We start from the raw sequence: 27,901 nt of genomic DNA, 5'->3' as shown, positions 1-27,901 counted from the left end.
TGTGCACGTGTGTGCATGCTCACACGTTTGTGTTGCTGTGTTGATGCAAATACCTTAAGACTGGTGCCAATGCCAAAATTAGAAACTAAAGGAAGTAAAAGTAGTGAATGTGGTGACACAAACCTGGCATCCCAGCACTTGGGAGGCTGAGGCAGGAGGATTGCCATGAGTTTGAGGCCAGCCTGGGCTACAAGGTGAGTTTCAGGCCAGTATAAATTACACAGTGAGATCCTGTCTCAAAAAAAAAAAGAAAGAAAGAAAGAAAGAAAGAAAGAAAGAAAGAAAGAAAGAAAGAAAGAAGAATATTCCTGCCATTGGGGGGATAAATAGCAGAAGAGGGGGCAAGACTAGGTTTTTGTTGTTGTTTTTGTTAATCATCTTGCAGAGACATGTATTCATTAAAGGGTAATGTGGTGTATGTGTGACACACAAAAGGTAAAAGAAATTCCTAAGAAAAGAAGTGCAAGTGGAAAAGAAAAACTTGCTCAATGACATCAATAATCAGAACAGGACATTTTAATAATGAGGAGAAGCATTTTCCTACTCTTTGGATAACATGTAGGATAAAAACAGAGGTTGCTGGATGAGAGAGACATGAATGATGTGGAGGGGAGAAATTTCAGCAAGGTATGTTCCTTGTGGAATTAAGGTACACTCACTGTGTAGCCCAGGCTGGCCTCAACATTGTGGTGATCCTCCTGCCTCAGCGTCCCGAGTGCTGGGATTACACGTATGTACCACTCTGCAGTTCTTTGAACTTTTCTCTGTGCTTGAAAACCCATAATAAAACAATGGGAAACATACATGGAGCTGTACTGTTGCACCTTTAATACATGAGTGTTTTACTATAGGTCAGTTATATCTATATTTTGTAAAAGTCCAAGTTTTAGTTAAGTAAGAAAAAAATAAGATGCAGATAAGTAAGTAAAGTTTTTTGTTTTTGTTTTTTTTTGGTACCGGGGATCGAACTCGGGTCCTTGCGCTTGTGCAGCAGGCAGTGGAACCACTGAGCTAAATCCCCGGCCCAAAGTTTGTTTTTATTTACTAAAAAAGTACCTGCTGATATTGATGTTTAAATCTAAGCTAAAATCCAAAATCTCCAGTGGAATCTCTCAGAAGAGTTTCCACCCCATTGATCAGTGGGCCCTTCTCAGCTTTGGGCACCGAGTCCACTGAGCTGCATCCCTGGACCACAGGTTTTCCTTTTTTGTTTGTTTGTTTGGTTTTTTTGTTTTGTTTTGAGACGGGGTCTCAGTATGTAGCCGAGGCTGGCCTTGAACTCATGGCAATCCTCCTGCCTCAGCCTCCTGTGTGCTGAGATTACAGATGTGTGACAACTAGATTTCTGATGCCTGTCAACAACTGAGACACTTAGAGAGAAGGTGATGGGCATGTGGATGGACAGAGACCCATGAACTATTTTCCTGGTTTCGGACTGTGGTGGGATTACAGTATGTGTGCATTTCTGTCCTGGCCCAGCATGGTGGTATATACCTATAGTTCCAGGTATCTGAAAGGCTGAGGCAGGAGGATCCCTTGAACCCAGGAGTTCAAGCCCAGCCTGGGCAACATAGCCAGAATATAAGAATAAGAAGGGGTGGGGATGCAGCTCAGTTGAGTAGGCCTTGGGTTTGATGCTCAGTACCGGAAAAGGAAAAGTTAGCCACCCACCCCAAACCCCTGCCAAAACCAGTGGGGTCCTGAGACCTGGCGTGAGCTCTCCCTCCCCCAGGCCCTTCACAGACCTCCTTCAGCCCAGCCTCCCCACTTGTGAAGAAAACATTTGTGGTTAATGAGTATGAGAAAAGTGAAGTGAAAGTTAAAAGCCATGGAGATTAAAGGAGGGGGTGGGGACCGAGATGCCGCCACCCCCATGCGGGGCCAGGAGCCCGGACGGGCAGCTGTTGCCACCTGCAAACACTGCACACAGCCTGGAAACCCTATCCTCGCCCCCTCCCCGTGTCACTCCGAACCCCAGGGTGGGGCGTGGGCAGGGCTGAGTCTCAGGGCTCAGAAGAGGGGCCCCCGAGCCTGGGTCCTAGAGATGTCGTCACTACTGCTGTGGCCGCTGCTGCTGACCCTGCTCACCATGGAGCCCTCAGGGGCCGCCCTGGTCCGGTAGGGATCCCACTGTCACCCCGACCCTGAGAGAGATTCTGTGCCTCTTGCTCTTTAAGCCTGGGTCTCTCGCTTTGGTGCAGTAGATGCCAGAGTCTGCAGCCAGGATCCCAGCTCCTCTGTCTTAGGCCTCCATCTCTAAGCTAGGGCCTCACTGCTGAGGGCCTCAATTCCACCTGTGGGGAGCCCCTAAATGTGTGTGTGTGTGTGTGTGTGTGTGTGTGTGTGTGTGTGTGTGTGTGTTGGAGATGGGATCCAGGGGCACTCTACCACTGAGCCACATTCCTAGACTTTTATTTTATTTTATTTTATTTTGATACCAGGGATCGAACTCAGGTCCTTGGGCTTGGGAAGCAGGTGGCGGAACCACTGAGCTAAATCCCCGGCCCTAGACTTTTATTTTTTGAGACAGGGTCTCATTAAGCTGCCTAAGGTGGCCTTGAATTTAAGATCCTCCTGCCTCAGCCTCCCCTGTAGCTGGGATTACATCCATGAGCTACACCTGGTTTATGACTTTGCACTTTTAAGTCCAAGATTCCTCAGTGCTGAAACCCATGACCGGAGACCTCCTCCCTCCCCAGGATGCATTTTTACTGTGTGTGAGGCCTCACCCTGAATTCTAATGACCTGGCTTTGGGGTCTCCGGCCAAGTAACCCCCACTCAGTTCTTGGAGACCCAGATCTATCACAGTTAAACTAGGACTGCTGCAGCAGATTCATATCCTCTAAACATCCAGGTCTCACCCGCCTTTTACTGGGAACTAAATCTGAGGGGTATTCTATCACTGAGCTAAATCCCCTTTTTATTTTTATTTATTTATTTATTTTTGAGACAAGGTCTCACTTTGTAGTTCAGGCTGGCCCTAAACTTGCTTTGGAGCCCAGGCTGCCCTCAAACTCATGGCAATCCTCCTGCCTCTGCCTCCCGAGTCCTGGGATGACCGGTGCGCCACCATGCCCAGCTCCCTTTTTATTTTTTATTTGAAGCCAGGTAAGACAGAGTCTTGCTAAGTTGCCCCGCTGGGACTCAAACTTGTGATCCTCTTGCCTCAGCCTCCCACAGTGCTGTGATCACAGCCCTGGGCTCCCCCAGCTCCTGACGGGGGAGGGATCCTCCAGGAAGTGCTCTTCCCGCTTCACATTCTTAGCCTCTCCATTCTGAGGGGGCAGAGGGACAAAGTCCAGAGGGAGGAGGCGGGGCCCCGAGGAGCCACAAAACTATCCCCGCTGCCTGTCGTGTGTGCCAACCTGTCCTGGATGGTTTCCAGTCTTTGCGGAGACCAGCGAGTCTTGAACTGTTGTCCCAGGTCCAAAGGCTGCAGTGCGATCCCCGGGACTGCGTGCCACCCCCCCCACCCCCGCCCCAGGCCCCCTTCCCCTCCCGGGTCACTCATTCGTTCGTGTGTTGTCCCAGGCTGCTTGTGAGCGTGACTGACAGGGTTTAGATACGACAGAGACCACAGGGCCTTTACAGAAAGCCTCGGACCACACCCGCAGCTAAGTGATGGGACCAATGCTCAGGCTTTGAGAGCCACTGCTATAGTTACTTCCTCTTTATTATTTTTTTCTTTCCTTCCTTTTTGGTACTGGAGATTGATTCCAAAGCTGTTCCACAGAGCTACATTCCCTCTCCATTGTCTCTTTTAAATTTTGAGACAGCCTCACTAATTTGCTGAGTTGCCCCAGGCGGGGCTTGAATTTGTGATCCTCCGGCCTCAGCCTGCCAGAATACTGGGACTACAGGCATGAACCACCTCACCTGGCTTACGTCCTCCTTTTCAGGGGTTGAATGAGACTCTGTAGTGTGCATGTTCCTTAGCAGAGCTGAGCCAAACCCACCCTGGCAGTTGTACTGACCGGTTTCCAGGATTCCACATCCTCAGAAGCTCACCAGCCTGTGCTCACCCCCTGGGGACAAACTCCTAGGTAGCACTGTTGGGGTAAAAAGGTGTATCGTAAGATTGTTCTGACTCCTTGTTTTCTTTTTCCTCCTTTTGAGTTGTGTTGACAGAGTTCCTGGAAGTTCCTAGTTAGTTCCCTCTCAGTCTTCAGCGTAGCGTCATCATTTAAAAAAAAATGTATGGGCCAGGGATTTAGCTCAGTGGTTCCACCACCTGCCTTGAAAGCAGAAGGACCCGAGTTCGATCCCTGGTACCAATAAATAAATAAATAAATAAATAAATAAATAAATAATTTACATAGCCTCCCCACCTTTGATGTACTGGGAATTGACCCAGGACCTTCACACTGAGCCACTGAACTATATCCCAGGATTTTTTTTATTTTTTTGAGACAGGGTCTCACTACGTAGTTCAGGCTGGCCCTGAACTCTTATGTAGCCCACATTGGCCTTGAACTTGCAGTGATCCTCCTGCCTCAGCCTCCTGAGTTTACAGGCATGCTCCACCATGCCTGGTGAGATAGATACCTACTCTTAATGAATTACCTCGAATGCAATGAATTAGCTAATCACAGAACTCAGAAAAATTAAATTTGCAATTAAAAATAAAGGTGTGGGTTAGGAGTGTAGCTTAGTGGTAGAGCTGGGGTTTGCACGCATTAGATTCTCAGCACCACACACACACACACACACACAAAACTGTATTATTTTCAGGTACTGGATACATATTTGCCAAATCGTCCTCCAGAGAGTTTGCACAAATCTACACCCCCTTTTCTCTGCTCAGCATTTGCAGTTCTTTGCCAGTTTGCGGTGTGAAACAAGGTTTTCCACTCTGTTATTTGTATCTCTTTCAATGACTGTTGCTATGAAGCATCCTTAATGGGTCTGGAAACTATGCATCTCTTCAGCAAAACTCCACCACCACCTTGTCCTCTGCCCAGTCTCCCCCCAGTGTCAGGATTGTGAAATTAACTCTCCACATTTATGTGGCTGCTCAAAGAGGACAGGAGAGCCCCCCGCCCCAGGTCAGAGACAAAGGGCAGTTTATTACCCCCAGCAACAGTAGTAGCAAGATGTCAGCATTTGTGTCCTTTTGCCGAGCCCATTTGCTGGTGAAAGGAAGAGGGTCAGGCAGTACCTTTATCTGCACTGAGGGCATTGTAGGAGAGGAACTCTTGAGTTTACGGGTTGTTTATTGTGTCGTCGTCGTTGTCATCATCATCATCATCATCATCATCCAATGGTACTGCAGACTGAACCCAGGACATTCACACCACCCCCAGTCCTTTTTTTAAAAATGTCAAGAGAGGGTCTCACTAAGTTGCTAAATTGCAATTTAGGCTCAAACTTGCAGTTTTCCTGCCTTAACCTCCCAGAGTGTTGAGATCACAGCCAGGTGCTACTGAGCATGGCTCACGTCTTTCCTCGTGGACCATCGCCTGTTTGCCCTGTGATGCACAGGGAGACTCTCTCATTTCCCAGGACGTGTCATATAACGAAATCCTTGAGAAGACAGTTGAGACACTCTGCAGCCTATGGCTCTGCAGAAAGAGGCTCATGGAGAATGGTCTCACACCACTGGAGTATCTTATGTATTTGTAACTCTTTGCATGCAATATATAATGATTTCATATATATATATCGTGTATGTGCGTGTGCGCACGTGCATGAGTGTATGTAGGGGGAGTATAGAGGTTCAAATTTTTAGATTCTCACTCATCAATATTTTCCCCTTGGTTAAGTTTCTTGGCTAACTTGGTTACATTTCCCCTTGGTCACTATGCTTAGAAAAGTCTGCCTCTTTTCAGCATTATTGAAACGCTTCTAGTACTCTTACAATTTTACATTTCACGTGAAACCTTTAATAGATGTGCAATGACTGTATTTTAGTGTAAGGAAGGAAGTCACGATTTGGTGGTCCCCCCTCAATGGTGAGGAAGAGTTCCCAACACAGCGAAGGAAGAACACAGCGGTTAACCACCATAGATGTTTTGCAAGCCCTGAATTTCACAGTAGGGTCTCTGGAACCCTCTGAGAATGCCAATTCCTTCGGGACGGCTGATTTAAGGCATCTGGATACCGGCAGGTCTCTGGGACATGTCCCAGTTTGCGCTTGTAAAGCCTCTGGGAATATTTGTCATCCTGGTGCGTCAGGTAGCAATTCCTGCTACCTGGGAGCTTGTTAACTGTAGAGATTTTGGTAATGACTGCAGTTGGGCGGCCTCAGAGGTGTCTAGTGTGCTCTGTGTCCCGTTTGGGATTCTCCTTACAGAGTCTCCAGGAAGGGAGGCTCCTAACTGTCAGCATCCTTTCCCTTCAGAGTCGAACTTCGCAGAGCCCACCTGCAACAGGGGATCCCGAACCCACTGCGGGCCTGGGCGGAGTCTACAGAGCCTTCCAGGCTGGGGCCCCCACCCAAAGGAGACAATCCCTTCTTGGTGCCTCTCTCCAAGTTCATGAATGTGAGTCACCTCCGGGCACAGCCTCTACCCTCCTGCACGCAAGCAAACTCTTTATCCTGTCTCCTCTTTCCTGTCAGGTGCAGTATTTTGGGGAAATCGGGCTGGGAACGCCCCCACAAAACTTCTCCGTCGTCTTTGATACTGGCTCCTCCAACCTCTGGGTCCCCTCCAAGAGATGTCACTTCTTCAGTGTACCCTGCTGTGAGCTGAATGGGGGGGAAGGGGGTGGCGCTCAGCTCCGCTGTGTCTTTTGAGAGACCATTCTCTTCGGACTCCCTCAGGGCTAAGAAGCTGAAAGGTGCAGAAGGCCCGGGGAGAGCCCCATCTCCCGGTGACACCTCTCTGCTCTTCTCAATTAGGGTTCCACCACCGTTACGATCCCAAAGCCTCCAGCTCCTTCCGGCCCAACGGGACCAAGTTTGCCATCCAATATGGAACTGGACGGCTGAGCGGAATCCTGAGTGAGGACAAGCTGAATGTGCGTGACCTTCAGCCCCCGGAATTCTCAATTTAGAACCCCAGAGTCTAGCACGGGTGGTTTAGGGAGGGGCTTGGAGAGGCGGGGCCTCCCGGCAAGGGGCGGGCCTTCTCAAGAAGGGAGACAGTTGGGACTTCTTTCCTAGACCTCGGGTCTATGATTTATGCCTTGATTGAGGGAGAGTCTCGGGGATATCTGGGATATTATGTCTTCCCATAATTAACCGGCCGCATCTCCATCTACTTCTAGATCGGGGGAATCAGCAATGCATCGGTGACTTTTGGGGAGGCTCTGTGGGAGCCCAGCCTGGTCTTTGCTTTTGCCTCCTTCGATGGGATATTTGGCCTTGGCTTTCCCACTCTGGCTGTGGACAGAGTTCCACCTCCGCTGGATGTCCTGGTGGAGCAGGGGCTGCTGGAGAAGCCCATCTTCTCCTTTTACCTCAACAGGTACTGGGGGCAGCGTCCTGGCCCCAGGCAGGACTTTGCCCTCTTCAGGAGCGTCCACTGCAGCAAGCGCCACCGTCCCTTCGGGAAGTTCCACTCTCCGTTCAGGAAAACACTTAGCCAATATAAGAGCACCGGAACTCTCAGAAGCCTCACACTTTAAGTGACATTTTGAGATACACTAAAGAAACTCAGTTCAAAATGCTGCTTGTTTCAAAACCAAACAGGAAATTCCACACCCCACCCAATTAAACACTCAACTTGGGAACCCTCTCTCTACCCTCAAGAAAGCTCAAATTCCATACAAGAACGCTCACCAGAAGTCAGAAATTGCCCATTGTAGTCCAGAGAGTCCTGGCTGCCTTTTAGGAAGTTCACTCTGATGCTCAGAAAATCTCACGTCCAAGAAGGACCCCCCGCCATCACCCAGAGAAATTCCTGAAATTCCCACGCAGTCACCCTGACATCCAACCCACTCTGCGGTCCCGCCCTCCTCTTAGTAGACCGGGCCTTCTGTGCCTCCCAGGAAGTCCTCCCCTCCCCCTCACTCCCAGCCAGCTCTGGAAGCCTAACATCTCTCTAGAGACCTCCATACACGATTCTGAAAATCTCACCACCTACAGGAAGTCACTCGGCCCTCTACTCTGGCCACACACACTGATGTAGAAACCCCAAAGCCGAATTACGATGACATTTGGCTCAGGAGCTTTCCCCTCAAAGGTTCTACCTTCCACACCCAAATGGAGAAGTCACATCCCCACTTCAGCATGTCCCCAAACACAATAAGTCCTTCCCTGATGGTGTTAAAGAAAATCACCACTTCCCCTGGGCATGGTGGCACAGGCCTGTAATCCCAGCTCCTTAGTTCATGCCCAGCTTGGGTAACTTCCTGAGACCCTGTTTCAAAATAAAATAATAATAAAAAGGCCGTTGGGGGAGGGGAGAGAGAGAGAGAGAGAGAGAGGAAGCAGCATTTCCCTTCTTGCCTTGCTAGAACATCCCACCACCCCATCTAGAACTGAGAAACCACCCCCCAGTCCCAGTTGGCATGAAGTCCCACCCCTGGTCACTCGTGAGGTGGCAGGGGAAAAGCCGGCGACACCTACAGCACTCTGCCTCTGCAGGGACTTTGCAGGAGCTGATGGAGGCGAGCTGGTTCTGGGAGGCGCAGACCCAGCCCACTACATCCCACCCCTCACCTTCGTGCCGGTCACCGTCCCTGCCTACTGGCAGATCCACATGGAGCGGTGAGTGGCTCCGCCTTCCAGGTTGGGCCGGGTCCGGACTCTGGAGCCCTAGGGCCCTGCCTCTCATGGCCACCCCTTCCCCCCCGGCAGAGTGAAGGTGGGCACGGGGCTGACTCTCTGTGCCCAGGGCTGTGCTGCCATCGTGGACACAGGCACGTCCCTCATCACGGGACCCTCTGAGGAGATCCGGGCCCTGCACAGGGCCATCGGGGGCCTTCCCTGGCTGGCTGGCGAGGTAAAGGCCCATTCTCTGGAGAGTGTGGGTGTGGGCGGGGGAGGCAGTGGGAAGGCTCCTGGGTCTCCAGGGTGGGAAGCAGGTAGCCAGGAGGTAGCCCAGGGCAGACGGGACTGGACCTCTGAGCGATGGGCTGGGCATGGTGGAAGCAAGGACGCTTCCCGTAGCTGCCCAGGTCAGGTGACTGGAGCGGCGGGGAAGGAATTAAGCAGGCAGGGTTTTTTAGGCCTGGGTGAGGAAGCTTAGTTGACAAGCTTGTCCACATAAGGCCCGGATACCTAGCTACCCAAGACAGATATTGCCTTATGGCACTGAGGAGCCAAGGGAGGGATTTGAGCGGTGCAAGAACTGCCCATCTTTACTTGTTCCTCTTCTCTCCAGCACTTCATACTGTGCTCAAAAATCCCAACGCTACCCCCAGTCTCCTTTCTCCTTGGGGGGGTCTGGTTTAACCTCACGGCCCAGGACTACGTCATCCAGGTAAATGACATCACGATAACGTCAGGGGACACGGTGTGCACTGGGCCGGGAGTGTGACTACCAGGGCGGGGTTCGCGGGGAAGAGGCGGCCCCAGAGCGCGTAACAGACACCCTGTGGTGCTGTCTTGGCGCTTTGCAGATTTCTCAGGGTGGCTTCCGCTTCTGCTTGTCCGGCTTCCACGCCTTGGATATGCCTCCGCCTGCAGGACCCCTCTGGATCCTCGGCGACGTCTTCTTAGGGGCCTACGTAGCGGTCTTCGACCGCGGGAGCACGAGCAGTGGCGCCCGAGTGGGCCTGGCGAGAGCTCGCGTTCCGGAAGCAGAGCCGGGAGGGGGCGGTACCGCGCAGGCGCAGTTCTCCGATTGATGCCGGGGCGAGATGCAAGCGCACCACGGGATAGCGGAGGTCCAGCATCCAGGGAAACGTCTGAGATTTTCATTGAATTAATGTACCTGGTTCTCTTAAGTGCATGCTTTTTGGAAAGAAAAAAATTGGTGTTCAGTCCTCCAGAGGTTCCTGTTCTGCAAGGTTCACAATGATGGAAGGGGACTACGAATCCCATAAAACCCCGGGCTTTCTCTGTCTCGAGGCAAAGGCGCCCGGCCAGCGGAGCACGCCGGATGTTGTAGTCTGCGCCATTTCCACGCTCTGGTTGGGGCGGGAGTAGCCACAACAGGCGTAGGAGGCGACAGGTCGCGACGACAGCGACAGGTGGCAGTGGGGAGGAGTGGTGGTTGAAATCAGTGAAAGATTTCCCAACCCTTGTTCTAAGGAAAAGGGATGCCGTTTCCACTGGTCTCGTCTCCGGTTCCTCTTCTCTCCCCTTTGGATTCCGGGACCCTGGGTCTGCCATAAAGGCGGAGCTTGAAGGCCCCGGGTTAGGGGGAGTCGGGGCAGCCCCTCCTCCGGCGGTGATGTCACTGCCCCTCCGCAGCCTCTCGCTGCCCAGAGCTGCCGGGCTGGGCCACCCCTCCCCCCATCGCCAGTCCGCGGATCGCCCCATCCCCGCCTCGCCTCGACTAGGGGTGAGTACGGGGGCGGGGGCGGAGGTTCAGGTCCGCGGGGGGCGTAAGACAACTCGAATCCCAGTTATGGAGGCGGGGACTGGGAGATGGGACCCAAAAATGACAGCGGAGAGATCTCCGCTCGGTTGTACGCTTTGGGGCACCCAGGTATTTGGAGGTCTTAGCAATCAAAGATCTTAGGCGGCGAGTCCTCACATTTTCAGCTTTAGTGAGACTCCCTTTGCTGGATTTGGAACCGATGAGAATAGAGGTCTTGGAAATCAGGGAGGGGAAGACCCATCCCCAATCGCCGGGCCCTGAGGAAGGAGGGAGGGAGGATTGGAAAGGAGTTCCAGAGATGGCAGAGCTGGGAGTTCGGAGCTTTCAGGAATTCTGTGCTTTGAGTGTCCGGGAAAAGATAGATTGGGGGAGCAGGGCTGGGGAAAGATTAGAAGAAGTGGACAGGCATTAGCTTTTCCTCTCCTGGTGTCTGTTGCCAAGCATGGAGTCCGTGTCCTCCTCTGTGAGCATAGCTGGGTGTCCTGTAACTCAGGGTCCATCTTGTCTCCCAAAATCCCCTCCAAGGGACAGGCGGAGACTCGAGACTCACAGATCCCCCACGTAGCCTGGTGAGGTCCGGCAAGGCCATAAGAGGTGACAGCGTCCAAATTTCCCAGGGCCCAGGGAACCTGGGCCATCCTATTACTGCTCCCTGCGGCGGGCTCCCCCTCCCTCTGTAGTCTTGAATCCCAAATCTCATCCCATAGTCTTCCCCTTTCCAGCTCCTTTCTCCCCACCAAACCCTCACTTTATGCATACCGTCTGACCTCTGCTAGAACGCTGATTTGGTCACTTGATCTCCTGTGTGGCTGCAGTCCGATAGTGGAAAGCTGGGGTGGGGTGGTCTATAGGGGAGGGTGGCTGACTCATGTCCCTGCCCCAGCCCCTACCCCAGCTCCAGCCTCCACCCCGCCCCCAAATGGCCTGTGAGCCTCTTTCAACCCTTATCCCATTTCTCACCTCAGGGTTGCCCGCTTCTGCCTGGGGCACACCAGAATTTGGGGCATGGACAGGTGGTGCCCAGGTCTTTCCTTGGCCCTGGTGGGTCCCATCAGAGGCTTGAGGGCTGCCCGAGGATCATTCCCTGGATTGGGGTCCTGGGAGAGCCCGAGGTCTGGGGAATGAGGGCACCACCTCCTTGGCCTGCAGGATGGGCCCCACTTCTGCAACTCTCCGTAGTGACGCAGCCTGGAGTCCCGGCCAGGCTGGGGGTCAGACCGGGGTGTGTGGGGCGGGGTGCCCTGAGAGAAGGGGACAGAGGCCCAGAGACAGGGGACGTCCAGAAAGAGACATTTAGAAAGGGAGAGAGGTGGGGAAGAGAGACTCAGGGAGGGGACAGAGAAAAAAAAAATGATGAGACCCATAGAGAGGGAGTTAGATAGCTGGAAAGAGGGCAGCGATTCGTACACAGGGGGACAGGGAAGGGGAGGAGCCGGGGCTGGCAGAGAACCCGGGGAGCCAGCGACCCAGGTGAATGAGCGGAGCCTGGGAAGGAGTAAAGCACAGAGACGCAAAGAAGGGACAGACACCAGGAGGGAGAGCGACCCAGGGCAGGGAGACCTCCCAGAGATGAAAGGCAGAGGTGGAGGGCCAAGCCGCGAAGAGGGAGACAGCGCTCAGGAGGGGACCGCGATCTATGGAGGGGACCCAGGCCCAGATGAAAGAGCAGAGGCCAGCGGGGCAGAGACCTGAGAGACAGGCGCCCGGCGGAATGGGGGTCCAGAGACTCCCGCAAAAAGACTAGGGGGAAGGTATGAAGTCACAGCCGCGGAAAGGAGACTGAGCCCAAGGGAGAAAAGGCATAGAGACTCCGAAAAGGAAGGGAGGTTCAGAGACCCTCGGGGAGAGCAGAGCCCTAGAAAAGAGGGGCACAGACTCAGGTAGGAACAGAGGCGGCGGGACAAACACTCAGAGATCGGGAAGAAAAAGGGACACCGAGAGACACAGGCACGGGAGCGGGCGAGGGTTGGGAGGAGATACGAACCAGCTGCACACCTGCAGCGGGAGGCGGTGGGCCCGGGACCGAGCCGCGCGTCCCGCAGCGCCCTGACCCTCCCCCTTCACTCCCACAGGCGCCGCCTCCCGCCGCAGCCTCCGCTGCAGCCGCTGACCCAGCCCCAGCCCCTGCTTCTGCGCATTGCTTCCCAGCGCCTCGGACCGCCCTGGGGGCGGGGCCGGCCCGTTCGGAGGTGGGCCGCCTGGTCCTGGCCCCGCCCCTAACTCGCCGACTCGAGCCCCCTCTGGGCCTCTCTGACACCCTACCTCCCCCACTTTCCTTTGGTCCACCTGTTGGTCCTTGCCCCGGTCCCTAAGGCCCCGTGGACCCTTAGGGCCCTGTCCCAAGATCTCTCCGTTCCAGGTCCTTGCTGTCCGTCCAGCGCTCACTTTTTCCTCTAGCTCCCCCTTCACCCTCTCCTACAGACCATTCCAGATGTTTTCTGCCCTCTGCAGTCCTCGCCCATCCAGCTCCGTCTCTTCCCATCCTTTGGGACTGTCCTTCTCCCGGCTAAGCCCGGTGTAGCCAGGCCTAGCTTGCAGCCTCAGTCCCTCCCTTAGCCCTGTCCTTAGCCTCAGTCCTGCCCCTTCTCACCGGATCTCAGTCTCTTCCCCTTGGTCGTGGCCCTTTTCAGTCCGGCCTGGCCCCATTCTGTCCATAGTTCCCGCCCCTGGCTCAGTCCCGCCTTCCTTGTCCCAGTCCAATCAGTGCCCCTTCTACTGTCCTCGGCTCTGATCCGTCCAATGTTAGCTCGACTCCGTCCTCTCCCCCTGCCCCTGCACACGGTCCTGTCTGCCAGGGCTTTAGGTCCAGGTGTGCAAACTTACTCCCCTAGGGCCCCTTCTTAGTGCAATCCGATCAGCTTCTCTCATCGTGGCCCTTACCTTCCCGGCCAGCCCGGCTCCCCTTTTTTTCTGCTTCTCTCAGGTCTCTTTCACTTACCTCGCTCCGCTTTCTCCTTTCTCCCTCCCCTGTTTCGCCCAGATAGCGTTAGCGACCCTTTGACGCCCCGCCCTTCACCCGAAACATCCAATTGGGGAGCCTCACTCGTGCCCCCCCTTTCAGGCTGTATTAGAGACCCAGCCCCCCCTTCCAGACCTCAGCCACACCCACTCACCCCTCAGGCCAATCATCTCTGATCCTCTCCCACGGAGGCCCCACCCCCCATTCTATCGCCTTTTCCCACCCAATCGCGTCAGTCTCTGCACCCTCCAGGCCCGGCCCTCCTAGTCATCGCCTCCTCCCACCCAATCACGTCCATCTCTCCTCCCGAGCCCCGCCCCTCTCTGCCCTGCCCCCTCCGGCCCGCCCCCTGTCCAATGCTGAGCTCAGTCTGCGTCTCGTCCTTCCCCCGGCGCCAGGGGGCCAGCAAGCAGCAGCCGGCGCCACCACCGCAGCAGCCCGAGTCCCCGCCGCCGCTGTCCCCGCCACCGCCGCCGCCGCTGCAGCCTGCGCAGCCCGGCCCAGCCGCATCCCCGGCGGGCCCCCAGGCACCCCGAGGGCCCGGGGACCGCCGCGCCGAGCCATGCCCCGGGCTGCCAGCGGCGGCCATGGGGCGGCACGGCGGCGGCGGTGGCGACAGCGGCAAGATCGTGATCAACGTGGGCGGCGTGCGCCATGAGACGTACCGCTCGACGCTGCGCACCCTGCCGGGTACGCGGCTGGCCGGCCTGACGGAGCCCGAGGCGGCCGCGCGCTTCGACTACGACCCCGGCGCAGACGAGTTCTTCTTCGACCGGCACCCGGGCGTCTTCGCCTACGTGCTCAACTACTACCGCACGGGCAAGCTGCACTGCCCGGCCGACGTGTGCGGGCCGCTCTTCGAGGAGGAGCTGGGCTTCTGGGGCATCGACGAGACCGACGTGGAGGCCTGCTGCTGGATGACCTACCGGCAGCACCGCGACGCGGAGGAGGCGCTCGACTCCTTCGAGGCCCCGGACCCTGCGGGCGCCGCCAATGCCGCTGCCGCGGGAGCGCACGACACGGGCCTGGACGACGAGGCGGGCGCGGGCGGCGGCGGCCTGGATGGCGCGGGCGGCGAGCTCAAGCGCCTCTGCTTCCAGGACTCGGGCGGCGGCGCCGGGGGCCCGCCAGGGGGCGCGGGCGGCGCGGGCGGCACGTGGTGGCGCCGCTGGCAGCCCCGTGTGTGGGCGCTCTTCGAGGACCCCTACTCGTCGCGGGCTGCCAGGGTGAGCCGCTCTCGGGGCCCCCAGCACCCCTCTCCAGGCACCCCCATATCTGTGGGGCCGCCCATCCCAACCCTAACTGGATGGTCTGGGCCACCTGGATGGTCGGACCCTCCTGCCCCCCCCCCCCCGCCAACCTTCAGGTCCCCAAAAGTCATCTCTCCAACCGTCAGATCCTCTCAGGCCTGCCCAGCACCCCCCAGCCCTTAGAAAGTCGCTCCCGACCACGAACCTCAGGGGGCCCTGAACAAACCGGTCCTCTCGGGGATCCTCAGAAGACCTTCACAAGCCTCTGTTTCCCAGCCCCTCCAGACGTCTCCTCGCCGCTCTTGGCCACCCCCAGACCCTCACAGGACCTCTCCTGGGCCTCGGTTTCTCGGAGCACTCCAGCCCCTCCGGAGATAGACCTTTGTGGGCCTCAGAGTGGGCTGGTCTTTTGAGCCTGCCCCCCACTTCCCCGCCCTCCCCTCTTCAACTCTCAGGTTCTCCCAACACCTCCCCAGCTCTCCTGGGCCCATCTCCCAGGACACGGCTCTCCAGATTCAGGTCTCCTGGTACCTCTGCCCTCACCCCCATCAAAGTCTCAGAAAGCCCCTGCCCCAGGCGCAGGGCCTTGGGACCCCTCTGGTCCTCCTGACCCCTTGCTCCAGCCAGGACAACTCCCTCTCCGCACGGCAACGCTGAGTCTTGGGGCGGCTCCCCTCCTGGCACTTCCCTGCCACCCTCTGTTCCTGTCCCTTCATCCTTACCCCATGCCACCTCTCACCCCAGTAAACTTTCCCCGTAAAGCTCTGGGCATCCCCCAAGTCTTTCCTATTCCTCCTCCTGTCTCCAGAACACTCTGGAGGCCCCATGCTCTCTAGCGCTTCCTTTTTAGAACCCCATGTGTCCCCCAGAATTGCTCTTCCTCGCCCCAGCCTCTCCCTCTGGCCTTTCAGCTGCACACCACACTCCGTCTCTGGGATCTCCCCTTCCCTCTGTCAAGTGACTGCCTCTTGCTCTAGAACTTCATCTCTCACCTCAAACCTCGGGAACCTCGCTCTAGTCATCAGCCCAGAAACTTCTCAAAATAGCTCCCATTCTTTCTCTCCTGCCTCAGAATCTTTCCACCTGCCCGGTCTTCCTTCTTCCCGCCCTGCTTTCTCTGTTTCTCATGCTCCCCTTCCCAAAGCCCAGGACTGGGCTCCGCAACCTCTTTCCCTCTGCCATAGTGCTCCTGGCCTTCTCATTCCTTCAGCCCTACCTCAGCCTCACAGTCTAGGGTTCCTTCCCAAGAGCTCTCCATCTCTCCCAGAAAACTTCCTCCTCAACTTCCTCCCAACCCAGGAGATCCCAGAGGGTGAAAGTGTGGGAAGAGAGGAGGGAGCAGTTCAAAGTAGGGGGGATTGGAAAGAGGGGAGAGCAAAGTGATCCCGGGGGCCCTTCCGTCCCCTGGAGGCACAAACCCCAGAGGAGCCGGTCCAGGCGCCCTCCCCCCACGGTGCCGTGTCCTGGGCAGGGAAGGACGCAGAGCCGCAGTGCCGCATTCGAGACGGGGGAGGGAGTTAGGGGGAGGGGGGTCTGGAGGCACCGCAGAAAGTTTGGTCCCTGGGAAGCGCTGAGTTGGCGAGATTTGGGGTTGAGTGGGGGGGAAGTGGGAAGGAAGAGGTGGCGAAGGATTTGGCCCTAGATGCCCCGAGGCCTGCTAGCGGCTCCTCCCCTCACGGCCCGGGGCGCCCTTCCCTCCAGTGACCCCATTGAAGGGTGCTGAGGTGAGGGGTAGGGAGGAAGTGGAGTCCTGCGGTGGTCTGGCTAGGGGGCCGGGACAGCTGCGGAGGTCATTCATTGACTGCACAGACGTTTGATTGAGTGTCTACGGTAAGCCCAGCACTTTACAGTCTCTAAGTAAGATTGCTTGAGAGTTGGGAGCTCCGGCCAATGCCCAGTGCAGGGTCTGGCTCCACTTTCTCCCTTCCTTGTAATCTCTCCTTTCCTCCTTACAGGGACTCCATGCCCTCCTATCCCTTCTGCTTCTGAGCCCCCCTGGGGAAAGGGGTTAAACCGGCCCACACTGTCCCACCCTGCTGCTGTGCACTACAGCGGCTGCCCACCTCTCCCCTGTGCCTTGGGAGGAAAGGAGTTAATGGAGCCCGGCCCGCGGCCTCGGTCGGGAAGCATAGCTCTGCGGCTGCGCGCTGCCTGCTGGGCTCCAGCCCGGAAGGGGTTAAGCCGGTGCGCGGCCACTGCGGCTGCGCACTGCGGCGGGAGCTGTCCGCGGTGCTGGCCTCCGCGCGCCCCGCCCCCCGGCCCGGCCGGCCCGCCCCCACTGCGGTGCCGCAGCCTGCGCCGGGGGCCGGCGCGGAGGGGGGGGGCGGGGAACACCGGGCATGCGCTCTGAGGAGGCCTCCTGCCTCTTAACCCACTGCGGAGAAACCAAGAGGGTGGGCGAGGGCCCTCGCTGACCCCCGGGGCCCATCCCAGGGTCTAGGTTATCGCCGCCGCCGGTCTGGTCTCCACTTGAGATTGAAAGTCGAACCCCTCCACTCTAGCCCTGGGCCTCCACTACCCATCTGATTAAAGCCCCCTTCACCCCAGCACCGGTTCCCTGGCCTCTCCGAGGAAGCCTCCCCGGTATCTGATAAAGCCATCCCCGGCCCCTGGCCCCCCTCCTCCTCCTGGACCTGGACCTCGCCCCTCTTCTGCAGAGCTTTGTCAAAGCCCATGCGGCTGTAGCGAGAGCCTAGTTCCCCCACCTTGCAGTGGCCCAGGTTTCCCAGCCCCTAATTTTTAGGCCGCGTGCCTGCCCTCTCCCCCAGTGTTGAGACCCTACTCTCTCTAAAGCCTCAAGCTCCTCCCCTTCTCCCTTTTCTCTCCTCTTCCCTTTTTGGAGCCTTAACCCTCCAATCCCATCTTTCTTCAGGTCCTGGCCCCCAAGGTCCCCGCTTTGACCCCGCCTCTGCCCTGCGTTTCCTGGCCGAAGTCCCCATCCAGCCTCTTCCTTTTCTGGGCCCTGGACATTGGCATTGAGACCCTCAGCGTCCCTGACCCCACTAAGCGATGCCGGGTACCCCAGGAGCCACTCAGACCATACCGGGTTCCAGGCACCAGGCCAGGCCCTCTATACACTCACCTCTCATCTAATCCTTAAGGTTCAGAAAGCCTAACCTCCTTGCCCAAGTCTGACATGTCAAAAGCTGGACTTAAACTCGGGCTTTCTTGCTCCTGACCACCTTGTGGTCCTTCCCAGCGTTCCCCTTCCCTCAACTCCAAGCTGAGCCCCAAAGCTTCTGAGGCGCAGGGGTGTGTGACCTTGGTCCCCTTGCTTCTCCCATAGCTTGGCCCTTGAAGCTGGCCAGAAAGCCCAGGGGACAGAAGGGTGGAGCAAGGTGGCCTGGAAGGCAGAGAGCTGGCTCCAGAGGAGACAGGGCCCTTCTGCGCCATGTTTGGGGCCCAGGTCCTGTCTGGCTGCCTCTGTTCCTTTTGTTACTGTAGAGGGCAGCACAGGAAGCCAGACGTGATGGAGCCAAGAGGCTGGGACACCTGGATTCCCTCCGGGTTGGGCCTGGGAGGCTGAGAAGAGGGCGCTGGAAGGGTCCTGCTTAGATTCCAGTGGACTCCATGCCTCGGTCACCTTTCTGTCTCTCCCGTCCTGCCTGCAGTATGTGGCCTTCGCCTCGCTCTTCTTCATCCTCATCTCCATCACCACCTTCTGCCTGGAGACCCACGAGGGCTTCATCCACATCAGCAACAAGACTGTGACGCAGGCCTCCCCGATCCCCGGGGCCCCGCCGGAGAATATCACCAACGTGGAGGTGGAGACAGAGCCCTTCCTGACCTACGTGGAGGGCGTGTGCGTGGTCTGGTTCACCTTTGAGTTCCTCATGCGCATCACCTTCTGCCCGGACAAGGTGGAGTTTCTCAAGAGCAGCCTCAACATCATCGACTGTGTGGCCATTCTGCCCTTCTACCTGGAGGTCGGCCTCTCGGGCCTCAGCTCCAAGGCCGCCAAGGACGTGTTGGGCTTCCTGCGCGTCGTGCGCTTTGTCCGAATCTTGCGTATCTTCAAGCTGACCCGCCACTTCGTGGGGCTGCGGGTGCTGGGCCACACGCTTCGTGCCAGCACCAATGAGTTCCTGCTGCTCATCATCTTCCTGGCCCTGGGGGTGCTCATCTTTGCCACCATGATCTACTATGCTGAGCGCATTGGCGCCGACCCGGACGACATCCTGGGGTCCAACCACACCTACTTCAAGAACATCCCCATCGGCTTCTGGTGGGCTGTGGTCACCATGACGACCCTGGGCTATGGAGACATGTACCCCAAGACGTGGTCTGGGATGCTGGTTGGGGCGCTGTGTGCCCTGGCAGGGGTGCTGACTATCGCCATGCCTGTTCCTGTCATTGTCAACAATTTTGGCATGTACTATTCGCTGGCCATGGCCAAACAGAAGCTGCCTAAGAAGAAGAACAAACACATCCCCCGGCCCCCCCAGCCTGGCTCGCCCAACTACTGCAAGCCTGACCCACCCCCGCCACCTCCAACACACCCTCACCACGGCAGCGGGGGCATCAGCCCCCCCCCACCCATCAGCCCACCCTCCGTGGGGGTGACTGTGGCTGGGGCCTACCCGCCGGGGCCCCACACGCACCCCGGGCTGCTCAGGGGGGGTGCAGGGGGACTGGGGATCATGGGGCTGCCTCCCCTGCCGGCCCCTGGTGAGCCCTGCCCACTGGCTCAGGAGGAAGTGGTTGAAATCAACAGGGCAGGTGAGGCTGGCTTGGGGGTGTGGAGCAGATGGAGACCGGTGGGAGGCTCAGAGACAAGGCGGCCGGACACAGTGGGGAGAGGGAAGGCGACGGTGAGGCAGGCCAGAGAGGAGCCCCACGGACCCACAGAAGCGCGGATTTCTTGTCTCTCTTTGGAGAGAGGCAGACTGGAAGCCACGCTGTTCCGAGGGGCCATGGAGGCAGAGCAATGGGCCATTTGGCGAGAGGGACTCAGAGTCTCTCGTGGGGCCTGGGCAGGCTGGAGAAGGAGGCTGGGGGAAAGGGACAGTCCTGGGTTGACAGTGGGACACGGTGGGTCTGCAGGAGGAAGTGCAGAGACAAAGGGGCAGGCGGGTGAGGGCAGGTGGGGCCGTCGAGAGAAGCCAGGATGGCCTCACAGTGAGGTCACAGCGGGCTTCAGAGGTCACAGGGCAGAGAGGCTGGGGTGCCAGGGTGCTGGGCGGGCTCTAGAGAGAGCTCCACACAGATGTCACTGAGGGGAGGAGGGGCGGGGGGCGCGGGAGGAGAAGGTCGACTGTCCCTGCGTCTGTGCGTGCGTGCATGCATGTGTGCGTGCTGGTGCGAGCGTGCTTGCGTACATCCAGGTCCAGGGAGTCCCTCGGAGACAGTAATCTGAGTGTCGGGGAGGAGGGAGAGGTGGGCCCCACCCCCAGGCCTTAAGTAGGTCAAGAAAGGGAGCTGGGCCACCCAGCCCCCATCTTGTTCCCTCAGCCACTGACCCGGTTTCACACCCATTAAAAATAGCTCGAGTCAGCCCCTAGGGGACCCCCACCTTCCCCTCCCTCATCTATCCCCTCCAGCCCGTCCCCACGCTGCCCTTTCAGCACCCCACTACCACTTCCTCCCTGGCTCATCCAGCCGTCCCCTCCAGGCCCCCAGCATCCCACCCGGGTCAGGTCTGCTCAGCTGGCTCCCACCAACCCCAGCACGCAGCCACGTCTTCCTGCATTCTTCCCCCGCACCCGCACGCCCGGCCCCAGCCCCGCAGGCGCCCTGTCCCCCACCCCAGGTTCCCCCAGGGACCCTGGCCTGGAATCTTGTCTCTGCCCTCATTCCGACCCTCACTCTCTCCTCTGTGTCTGTCTGACCCCGGGGGAAGCAGATCCCCGCCCCAATGGCGATCCTGCTGCAGCTGCGCTGGCCCACGAGGATTGTCCCGCCATCGACCAGCCCGCCGCGTCCCCCGAGGACAAGAGCCCCATCACCCCCGGAAGCCGGGGCCGCTACAGCCGGGACCGTGCCTGCTTTCTCCTCACCGACTATGCCCCTTCCCCTGACGGCTCCATCCGAAAAGGTGAGGTGGGCTCCATGGGCCCCCTGCCGGGACCCTCTCGCCCTCCCCTGCCGGGGGGTGGGGTGGAGAGGGTGAGGGGTGGGGTGCCCAGCTTCCCTCTCCCCATCCTTGCCCCACACTGCCTCCCTCCCAAACCTGCCGCCCCAGGCCCCTCTCCACTGACCCTTCACTGTCTTTATTCCATCTCCATCCCCTGCCCCTTGGCCTCCTCCTCACCCAGCCACTGGTGCTCCCCCCCTGCTCCCCCACGACTGGCGTAAGCCAGGCCCCCCAAGCTTCTTGCCCGACCTCAACGCCAACGCCGCAGCCTGGATATCCCCCTAGTGGACGAACCCCTCCCCCGGGGTAAGTAGCCCCCCTGCTCCCCCCCCCACTTCCCTTTCCCCTCGACTAACCCTTCCCACAACATGCAGCCCCACTGACCGAGACTCTGCTCCCTCACTGTGAACAGCTGCACCCTCCTGACACTGACCCCCAGCGCCCCCCCCGACTCACCATGTCCCCACTAACCCCCCAGAACTAACCCCACCATCCCTCCACACCCTGTCCTCATGACTGATCCCCATCACGATCTCTCCCTGTTCCTCCCCTGGGTTTGCGTTCCATTAGGAAAGTGGGGTGTGCACCCAGACGCTTCTGGGTGCGGGATGCTGGGCGCCAGGGGCTGTGAGTTAGGCAGGAGCTGCAGGGAGGCAGTCAAGTCTGGAGTCATCAGTGGAGGTCACCTGTGCTTGGGCGGAGGAAGAGGAATACACAAGACTCCTGGGGGAGGGTCAGGGACAACTTCCGGTGCCCAGGATGGAGAAGAGAAGCCACCTCTCCGTGATTAGAGGGAGGCAGCAGTCAGATGAGGTCAGGCTGAGGTGAGGGTCTTGGGGAAACAAGAGACTTAAGCTGTGGGGATGGACAGGAAGGGGTCAGAGGTCAAGACGTGGGGGCAGGGATGAAGAGGTCCTTAGCAATGCAAAGCCCAGTACCTCCCATGTGCTGGAAGTTAATATACTCTATGATCTTGCCCCCCCCCCTTTATGGTGCTGAGGATTGAACCCAGGGCCTTGCAACTATAAGTACTCTACCCCCGAGCTACAACCCCGTCCTTTAAATTTTTTTGATTTTTATTTTTTGAGACAGCTTCTCACTATGTAGTTCAAGCTGGCCTTGAACTCACTATGTAGCATAGGTGGGCTTTGAACTCGTGGCAGTCTTCCTACTTCAGCCTCCCAAATTCTGGAATTACAGACATGTGCCACCATATCCAGCTTTAAAAAAATTTTTTGGGGGGCTGAGGATTTACCTCAGTGGTTCTGGTGCCTGCCTTGCAAGTGAAAGGTCCTGAGTTTGATCCCCAGTACCAAAAAAAAATTTTTTTTTGAGACAAGGTCTCACTAAGTTGCCCAGGCTGACCTCAGACTTAATCCTCCTGCCTTAGCCTTCCATGTAGCTAGGATTACAGTTGTGTGTCACCATGGCCTGAAGCAATGAGGCCACAGCCCCAGGCCCTGGAGATCTGGTGGTGAGCAAAGGGAGAACCTTCCATCACAGCTTCACAATCTAGAGCACAGATTGGTAATAGGGCTCTAAGCTTCCAGCCAGCTGTTTTTGTAAATAAAACTTTATTGGGACACAATCATGTTAAGCTACAACACAGCAGAGTAATTGTGACTGAGGCCATATGGTTCCTATAGCCAAAAGTGTTTACTATTTAGTGCTGTACAGGAAAAGTCAGCCAAGCTCTAATTGGAGGAAGAAGGGGAAACAAACAAAAAGGAGCAACAAGGCAAGTCCTGAGGTGCTGAAGTGGTCTCTTAAAGAAACAGCCACTGTGGCTGGGGCTGAGCAAGCCAGGGAAGAGGGGTACCGAGGGAGTGGGGAACAAGACCATGGCCATGAAGATGCTGGGATTGATCACAAATGTGATGGGAAGCTTATCTGAGCAAATGTCCACAGACTTCTCCCTTAGAAACAAACACACCCTGAAGAAGCCTAAGGAGAAGCTGTAGGGGAACCTGGGGGCCCCCCAGGATGCCTGGCCAAGCCCCCATGTCCCACACAGTCCAGGGAGGAGAAGGCTTCGGCTCCCGTCCAGAGTCTGTGCCCCCCTTTCCATGACCCTCACAGTCCTCCATTGTCATCTCCTCCCCCCCAGCTCTTCCCCTGCTTGTTCCCACTCCCTGTGGCCCTGATGTCCCACCCCTAGGTCTGAGGGGCCCTGGTGGAATGGGGGGGTAGAATGGAGGTGGGGTGGGGGATCTGGTGAGGGCTGGGGGGTGGTCCCTGCTTCTCTTGCCTACGATGCCAACATCCATTCACTGAACTCAAATAATGACTGGAGCTGATGGGGTGACTGGACCCTCACCTGTGTGTCCCGAAGCCTGAGCCACCCCCACTCCTCCCTCCCCAGGTGACCCTTGACCCTCCTTCCCCCAAGACACCCTGCGACCCACACCCTGTCATTCCTCCTCTCCCTTCCCCACCCCTGTCCCCTCCTCCTCCTCCCATGCCCCCCAGCCACCCCGGAAGCTCCTTCCATATTTGATGTCTCTGGCCACGCCCATTTCACTGCTCCCCCTCCCCCAGAAAACAGCGAGGAGGAAGAGGTTCTGGCGTTCTCCATCCCCCCCCAACAGTGAGGCTGTGTTGGGGGGGTTCCCCCTCCATGCTCCTCCCCACTGTGACTCTCTGTATTTCTGTCCCCAGCTCTGGTCACCGCCTGAGACCTCGCGAGACCCTCGGGTCCCCCCTGCCCCTTCCCCCCAGGTTAGCATTTGGGAACGGGGGGGCGGGGCAGGGGGTAAACCCAAGATATCGGGCTTCAGTCCCCAGGCCCTTTCTCCTCCATTCAGGACCCCCACTCCAGACAGCCCCCCTCTGCCCAGAAAAGCCACCACATGAGGTGCGATGGTAGAAACCACACGCAGGACCTCCGGGTCCGGGCTCCCCGAGGTGTACCCCTAAGGCCTTCCCGTCACCTTCACCGCAGACGCCCATTTCAGCTCTGGGGTACCCCAGATCGGTCCTGCCTCCCTGACTTCCTGGACACTCCTGGACCCTGGATGCCTCGGCCCGAGCCTCGCCCCTCCCCTCCCGCCCTTGGAGTCCGCCTGGACTCCCCAAGGCCCCCCCACCCCGCTCTGGCTCCGTCCAGGCCTCCCGGCCTATCCTCGAGACTGGTGGCCCCCAGCCCCGCGCTGCCGCCTCAGCTGGTCCCCCCAGCCCTCCCCACCGGCTGCTCCCCCACTCCATTCCACCCAGCCCCTCCTCACGACCCTGCCGCCCACCATCCTGCCTTGCTGCCCCCCACCTTTGGCCTCAGACTAGGGGACCACAGGGGTGGGGGTCGGTGGGGGAGGGGCGGGAGGCTCGGGGGGCGCCGCCGCCTCCTAATCCGGAGTCTCCCCCGCCCCGCCCGTGTCTGCACCTTCCTCGTGGACGCTGACTGACTGCGATTTGTTCACTTCTCTCTCCACCTCCTCGGCCCGCACCACCCACCTCTGCACCTCGCCCCCTCTTTTTGTGCCCCCTCCCTCTCTGTCTCTAACTGTTCCCCACTGCCTTTGTCTCTCTGGATGTCTCTCGCCCTCTCCCTTGTCTCTCTCTCTCCCTGTCTTGGGGGTCTCTCCGTGGGACCTGCCCCGCGCCCCATCTCCATGCTTCCTCCTCGTGTTTCTGCCCCTTCCCCAGGTTACGAGAAATCCCGCAGCCTGAGCAGCATCGCGGGCCTGAGCGGGGTGTCCCTGCGCCTCGCGCCCCTTGCCACCCCCCCTGGCTCTCCCCGGGCCACCCGCCGCGCCCCCCCAACCCTGCCCTCCATCCTCTAGCACTCCCGCCCCCCTGTGGGGGGACTCGGGGGTGACCAGGAAGAAGGTCAAAGGAGCTGGGGGTGGGGGGATGGGGAAGGTATTTTTTTAAAAAAATCAAAAAGTCATTAATAATATGCAACCGAGATGATGACGCCAGCAGACACCCCCGCCAGCAGACACCCCCGGGGCTCTCGACCCCCACCTGGGCCCCTAGGATGGAAGGGGAGGGGCCAAAGCCCATCCCCCCACCCACCCCACTCCCCCACAAAAAGCCTTCTCAGGTCTCCATGAGCCATAGGACACCCTCTCCCATCAAGTCGTGTAAATAAGTCCAAACCACACCAATTCCATCTCGGGGCGCCCCCTACTCTGCATGCTCTCCAGCCAGACCCCTGCTCCCAAACCACCTTAGCAATAAGCCGCCAGGGGCTACAAGCCGAGAGTTGGAGGGGAGGGGCTGGAACCTCTAGGGGTCAGGCTGGTCTTCAAGCCACAGGGGCAGTCTCTTGCCCTCCACCTCAGGGCAACCAACCCAACACACACTGATCAGGAGGGAGCCACCTAGGACAGGGGCAGGAGGGACGCCCTCCGAGGACAGGCGGTCGGCTGAGGCAGGAGCTCAGGAGCGTGCGCTGCCCATGGCGGCTCCCCCGGCCTTCGGGAAGATCCCGCTGGTGAATTTCGTCCCCCCCCCACACACACAAGGGAGCTGCTCGCTTCTGTCCTCTCTGCATGGACTCAGACCCCTCACCCAGGGTTCCTGGGAATCCCAGGCCCTCAAAGTCCCCACCCCTCCATTCCCAGGACATTAAGACCTGCATCTGGAATTCCTGAGATGGGCCCTGGCACCCTGCGCCCCCAAATGTCCACACACTTTGGGGGCTTCTCCGCTGCAAACAGACGCTTCCCCTGCCCCTCCCACACTCCCATTCCCCGGGTCGCACCCCAGCACTTCAGACCTCCAAGCGTCCACCCAGCTCCAGCTCAGTTCAGCCTTTGGGATGCTCCAGATCTTTCCCACAACTCTGACATTTCCCGGACACCCCCAGATCTTCCGGCCTGCTCCCCAACACCCTCAAGTCCCACAAAGAACATCAGACTCATCCTTCCCAGGACCCCCCGACGCTAGAACTTCCCAGGCGGGCTCTGCCTGTCCGCAACTCCAGGGAGCCAGACCCAGCAGCCCCTCTTTCACCCCGGCCCTGCCCACAGGCCCCTTCCCCGAGATGGTGCCCAAAGGTGCCCCCTTCATGGCCACCAGTTTCCCGGTGTGTCGCACTGGTGCCCTTGCTGGCAGGACAAGGTTGTGGGCAGCACCCCGAAGAGCGCCTGTTTAAAAAGCTTTCTCTTGAATGCGCACATTTTGCGCGTGAATCGGGTAGCGCTGCTTGGTCGGGGCATCATGTAGGTTACAAGTGTTTCCATCGGAGGCACTCCCGGACCGCATGGGCCGGGCCCAATTGGAGGGACGCTGCAGAGTCAGCCTGGGAGACCAAGCCGTCCCCAGAGGGCTGGCGCCCCTCACTTGCCGCCACGCTCGCGGAAGCCACCCCTCATACCGCATCCGGGCTCAAGGATGCGCTACCTCCCCCGGCCCAGAGCCCGCGCCGGTCCCAGAATCCTTAGCGGAGCCCCCCTTTGGAGCTGGGGGCCCGCGGAATCGTCCCCCTCCCTCCCCCTGCTCCTGCAGCCTCAGGAACCCCCTGCGCCCAACCGTGGGCGGGTGGGGGCGTCACTGAGCACGATTCTCGATGCAACGATTCCTATGCAAGGGGCATTTTGAGTCCCCCCATCCTCCCCTCGGCCCCTAAGCCCTGGTGAATCGGGTGAAGGGTGGGGAGGGGGAGGTTGGGGCGGGGTAAAGGGCTAGGGGCTCCGGACACTAGGGTGCGGGTGGGGACTGATCATATTGCCAAAGGGTTCAACTTCTTTAAACAGCCCCCCAGTTTCCCCTGACCCTCACACAAAGAACAGGGCAGGGAAGGGGGTGAGTCTTTCCCCAAGGGTACTGACCTCTTCCCAACGGCTCCCCCTGCTCGCCAATCGGCCACACGTACCCAGCTTTTTAGTTCAGCTTAAAAACAAACCCCACCATCATAAACATCTACAAAACGTGACTTTCGTCCCGCCCCTCCCCACCCCCCAAGTCAACAAAGTGTGGGATTCGGGGAGGGAGGGCGAGCTAAAGGGACTGCCTCCTAGTCCGCTCCTTTCTCCTCGGCCGCCAGGTGCCTGCAACTACACGCATGCGCTGCATGACGCGTGCCCCCCACTCGCATGTCGCGCCCCTCCTGCGCTCCGGGAACGCACGGACACGGGGCATGGGGCGGGGCGATCGGGGAGGAAGGAATGGCGGGGGGTGGAGCTCTGAGGCTCCCCCTCCCCAAAACACACACACAGCAATAAATTTCTCTCACTCGGAAGTGGGCGGGGCGGGCCTGGCCTGTGGGGGAGGAGGGGCAGAGGGGCGCTCTCAGGGATGGGGGCGGGGTCCGGAGCCTGGGAGGCGAGCTTTGCAAATCGTCCAACTCTGGTGCTAAAGGGGGCCTTCTCAGTCCTCCCGCAGGGCAGGGAGGGAGGGGTCGGCAGGCCCCTCCCCCCAAGCCTCCCCCACGCCCACCCAGGGTGCATGAACCGCCCAATGCAGAAGCTGCCGCATGTCACCCCCTCCTCAAAGAAAAAGCCACGCCCCTTTCCCCACCCAGCCTCTCACTCCCCACCAAAATAAAAAGTTTCCTTTTCATTTAAAAGTTGCCTCCTGTTTGTGGGCTGAGAAGGGTGTCCGGGGGCACAGCGGGGCTGGGACATTTAAGAGTAAAGATGGTTTTAAAATGGTAAGGAGCCTGGTGCGTTGGGACAAGCCAGGAATCCCATCACTTTGGGAAGCTGAGGCAGGAGGATGGCAAGTTCATGCCTAGCCTCAGCAACTAAGTGACTTAGAGAGATCCTGTCTCAAGGTAGAAATGAAGGCCTGGGGATGAGACTCAACTCGAAGGCTGGAGTTCAATCTCAAGCGGCAGTGCGGACCTGGGGGGTGGCGAAGTCCTGAAACCCCCCAGCACACCCCGCCGGGGCTGGTGTCTCTCAATTTCCTCCATGACAAACACCAGGCCCATCACCCCTCACCGAGACGTCTAGGAGGAAAGGGTGTGGGGAATTTGGGCCCCTACAGACAGGGCTAGCCCTGCCCCTGTACCTCTGCCCTGAAGCCTCCTAGCCAGTTGTGTCTTGGACAAGTGGCTCTGCCTCTCCGAGCCTGCTTCTGCTGCCCCCAAAGGGCGGTGGAGGCGCAGTTTATACCCACTATTCACTCTTCTGGGCCCCAGAAAGCAGTGACGACCAGCCTCCAAGGTGCTGAGTTGGGGGACAAGCACGACCCCTTTCTTAGCAAAACCTCTGCCACAAATGGCCATTGTCCTTTATT

At 58.3% G+C, this 27,901-nt stretch overlaps 2 protein-coding genes and 1 long non-coding RNA gene across 9 annotated transcripts; 2 read left to right on the top strand and 1 right to left on the bottom strand.

Moving 5' to 3' along the window:
* Positions 1 to 1,864: 1,864 nt before the first annotated feature.
* Napsa (napsin A aspartic peptidase) lies at positions 1,865 to 9,874 on the top strand. Its single transcript, XM_004867200.4, has 9 exons — positions 1,865 to 2,118; positions 6,342 to 6,483; positions 6,561 to 6,684; positions 6,843 to 6,961; positions 7,211 to 7,410; positions 8,532 to 8,654; positions 8,745 to 8,889; positions 9,271 to 9,369; positions 9,509 to 9,874. Exons 1-9 carry the CDS (start codon positions 1,874 to 1,876, stop codon positions 9,734 to 9,736), a joined length of 1,425 nt encoding a protein of 474 aa, XP_004867257.4. The 5' UTR covers positions 1,865 to 1,873; the 3' UTR covers positions 9,737 to 9,874.
* Positions 9,875 to 10,578: 704 nt separating this feature from the next.
* Positions 10,579 to 12,495, bottom strand: LOC101702516 (uncharacterized). 3 transcript variants are annotated; one of them, XR_015447157.1, is made up of 3 exons: positions 11,395 to 12,495; positions 11,194 to 11,279; positions 10,579 to 11,000 (listed from the first exon to the last, which is right to left on the bottom strand). It is a non-coding gene; the product is annotated as an uncharacterized LOC101702516 (long non-coding RNA). The 3 variants fall into 3 exon arrangements; XR_015447158.1 differs by having other exon boundaries at positions 10,579 to 11,279; positions 11,395 to 11,675; positions 12,419 to 12,495; XR_015447156.1 differs by having other exon boundaries at positions 10,579 to 11,279.
* Positions 12,496 to 13,586: 1,091 nt separating this feature from the next.
* On the top strand, positions 13,587 to 27,227 carry Kcnc3 (potassium voltage-gated channel subfamily C member 3). Of its 5 annotated transcripts, XR_001182460.3 has the most exons (6): positions 13,587 to 14,619; positions 18,255 to 19,362; positions 20,486 to 20,677; positions 20,898 to 21,022; positions 23,375 to 23,434; positions 24,359 to 24,438. XR_001182460.3 is itself a non-coding variant. In XM_013066346.3 (5 exons), the coding sequence occupies exons 1-4, from the start codon at positions 13,750 to 13,752 to the stop codon at positions 23,389 to 23,391; spliced, it is 2,187 nt and encodes a 728-aa protein (XP_012921800.1). In that variant the 5' UTR covers positions 13,587 to 13,749; the 3' UTR covers positions 23,392 to 23,434; positions 24,359 to 27,227. The 5 variants fall into 5 exon arrangements, 4 of the variants coding, with proteins under 4 accessions (XP_012921800.1, XP_004866890.1, XP_021101690.1 ...); XM_013066346.3 differs by lacking the exon at positions 20,898 to 21,022 and having other exon boundaries at positions 24,359 to 27,227; XM_004866833.3 differs by lacking the exon at positions 23,375 to 23,434 and having other exon boundaries at positions 24,359 to 24,482.
* The last annotated feature ends 674 nt before the right edge of the window (positions 27,228 to 27,901 follow it).

The sequence above is a fragment of the Heterocephalus glaber genome, unplaced genomic scaffold, assembly GCF_053883595.1.
Source record: "Heterocephalus glaber isolate CG9 unplaced genomic scaffold, H.glaber_assembly_v1.0 deba00001744, whole genome shotgun sequence".
Classification (NCBI taxonomy): domain Eukaryota; kingdom Metazoa; phylum Chordata; class Mammalia; order Rodentia; family Bathyergidae; genus Heterocephalus; species Heterocephalus glaber.
The sequence above is the reverse complement of the archived record's forward strand: the minus strand, read 5'-3'. Positions and strand labels throughout refer to the sequence as shown.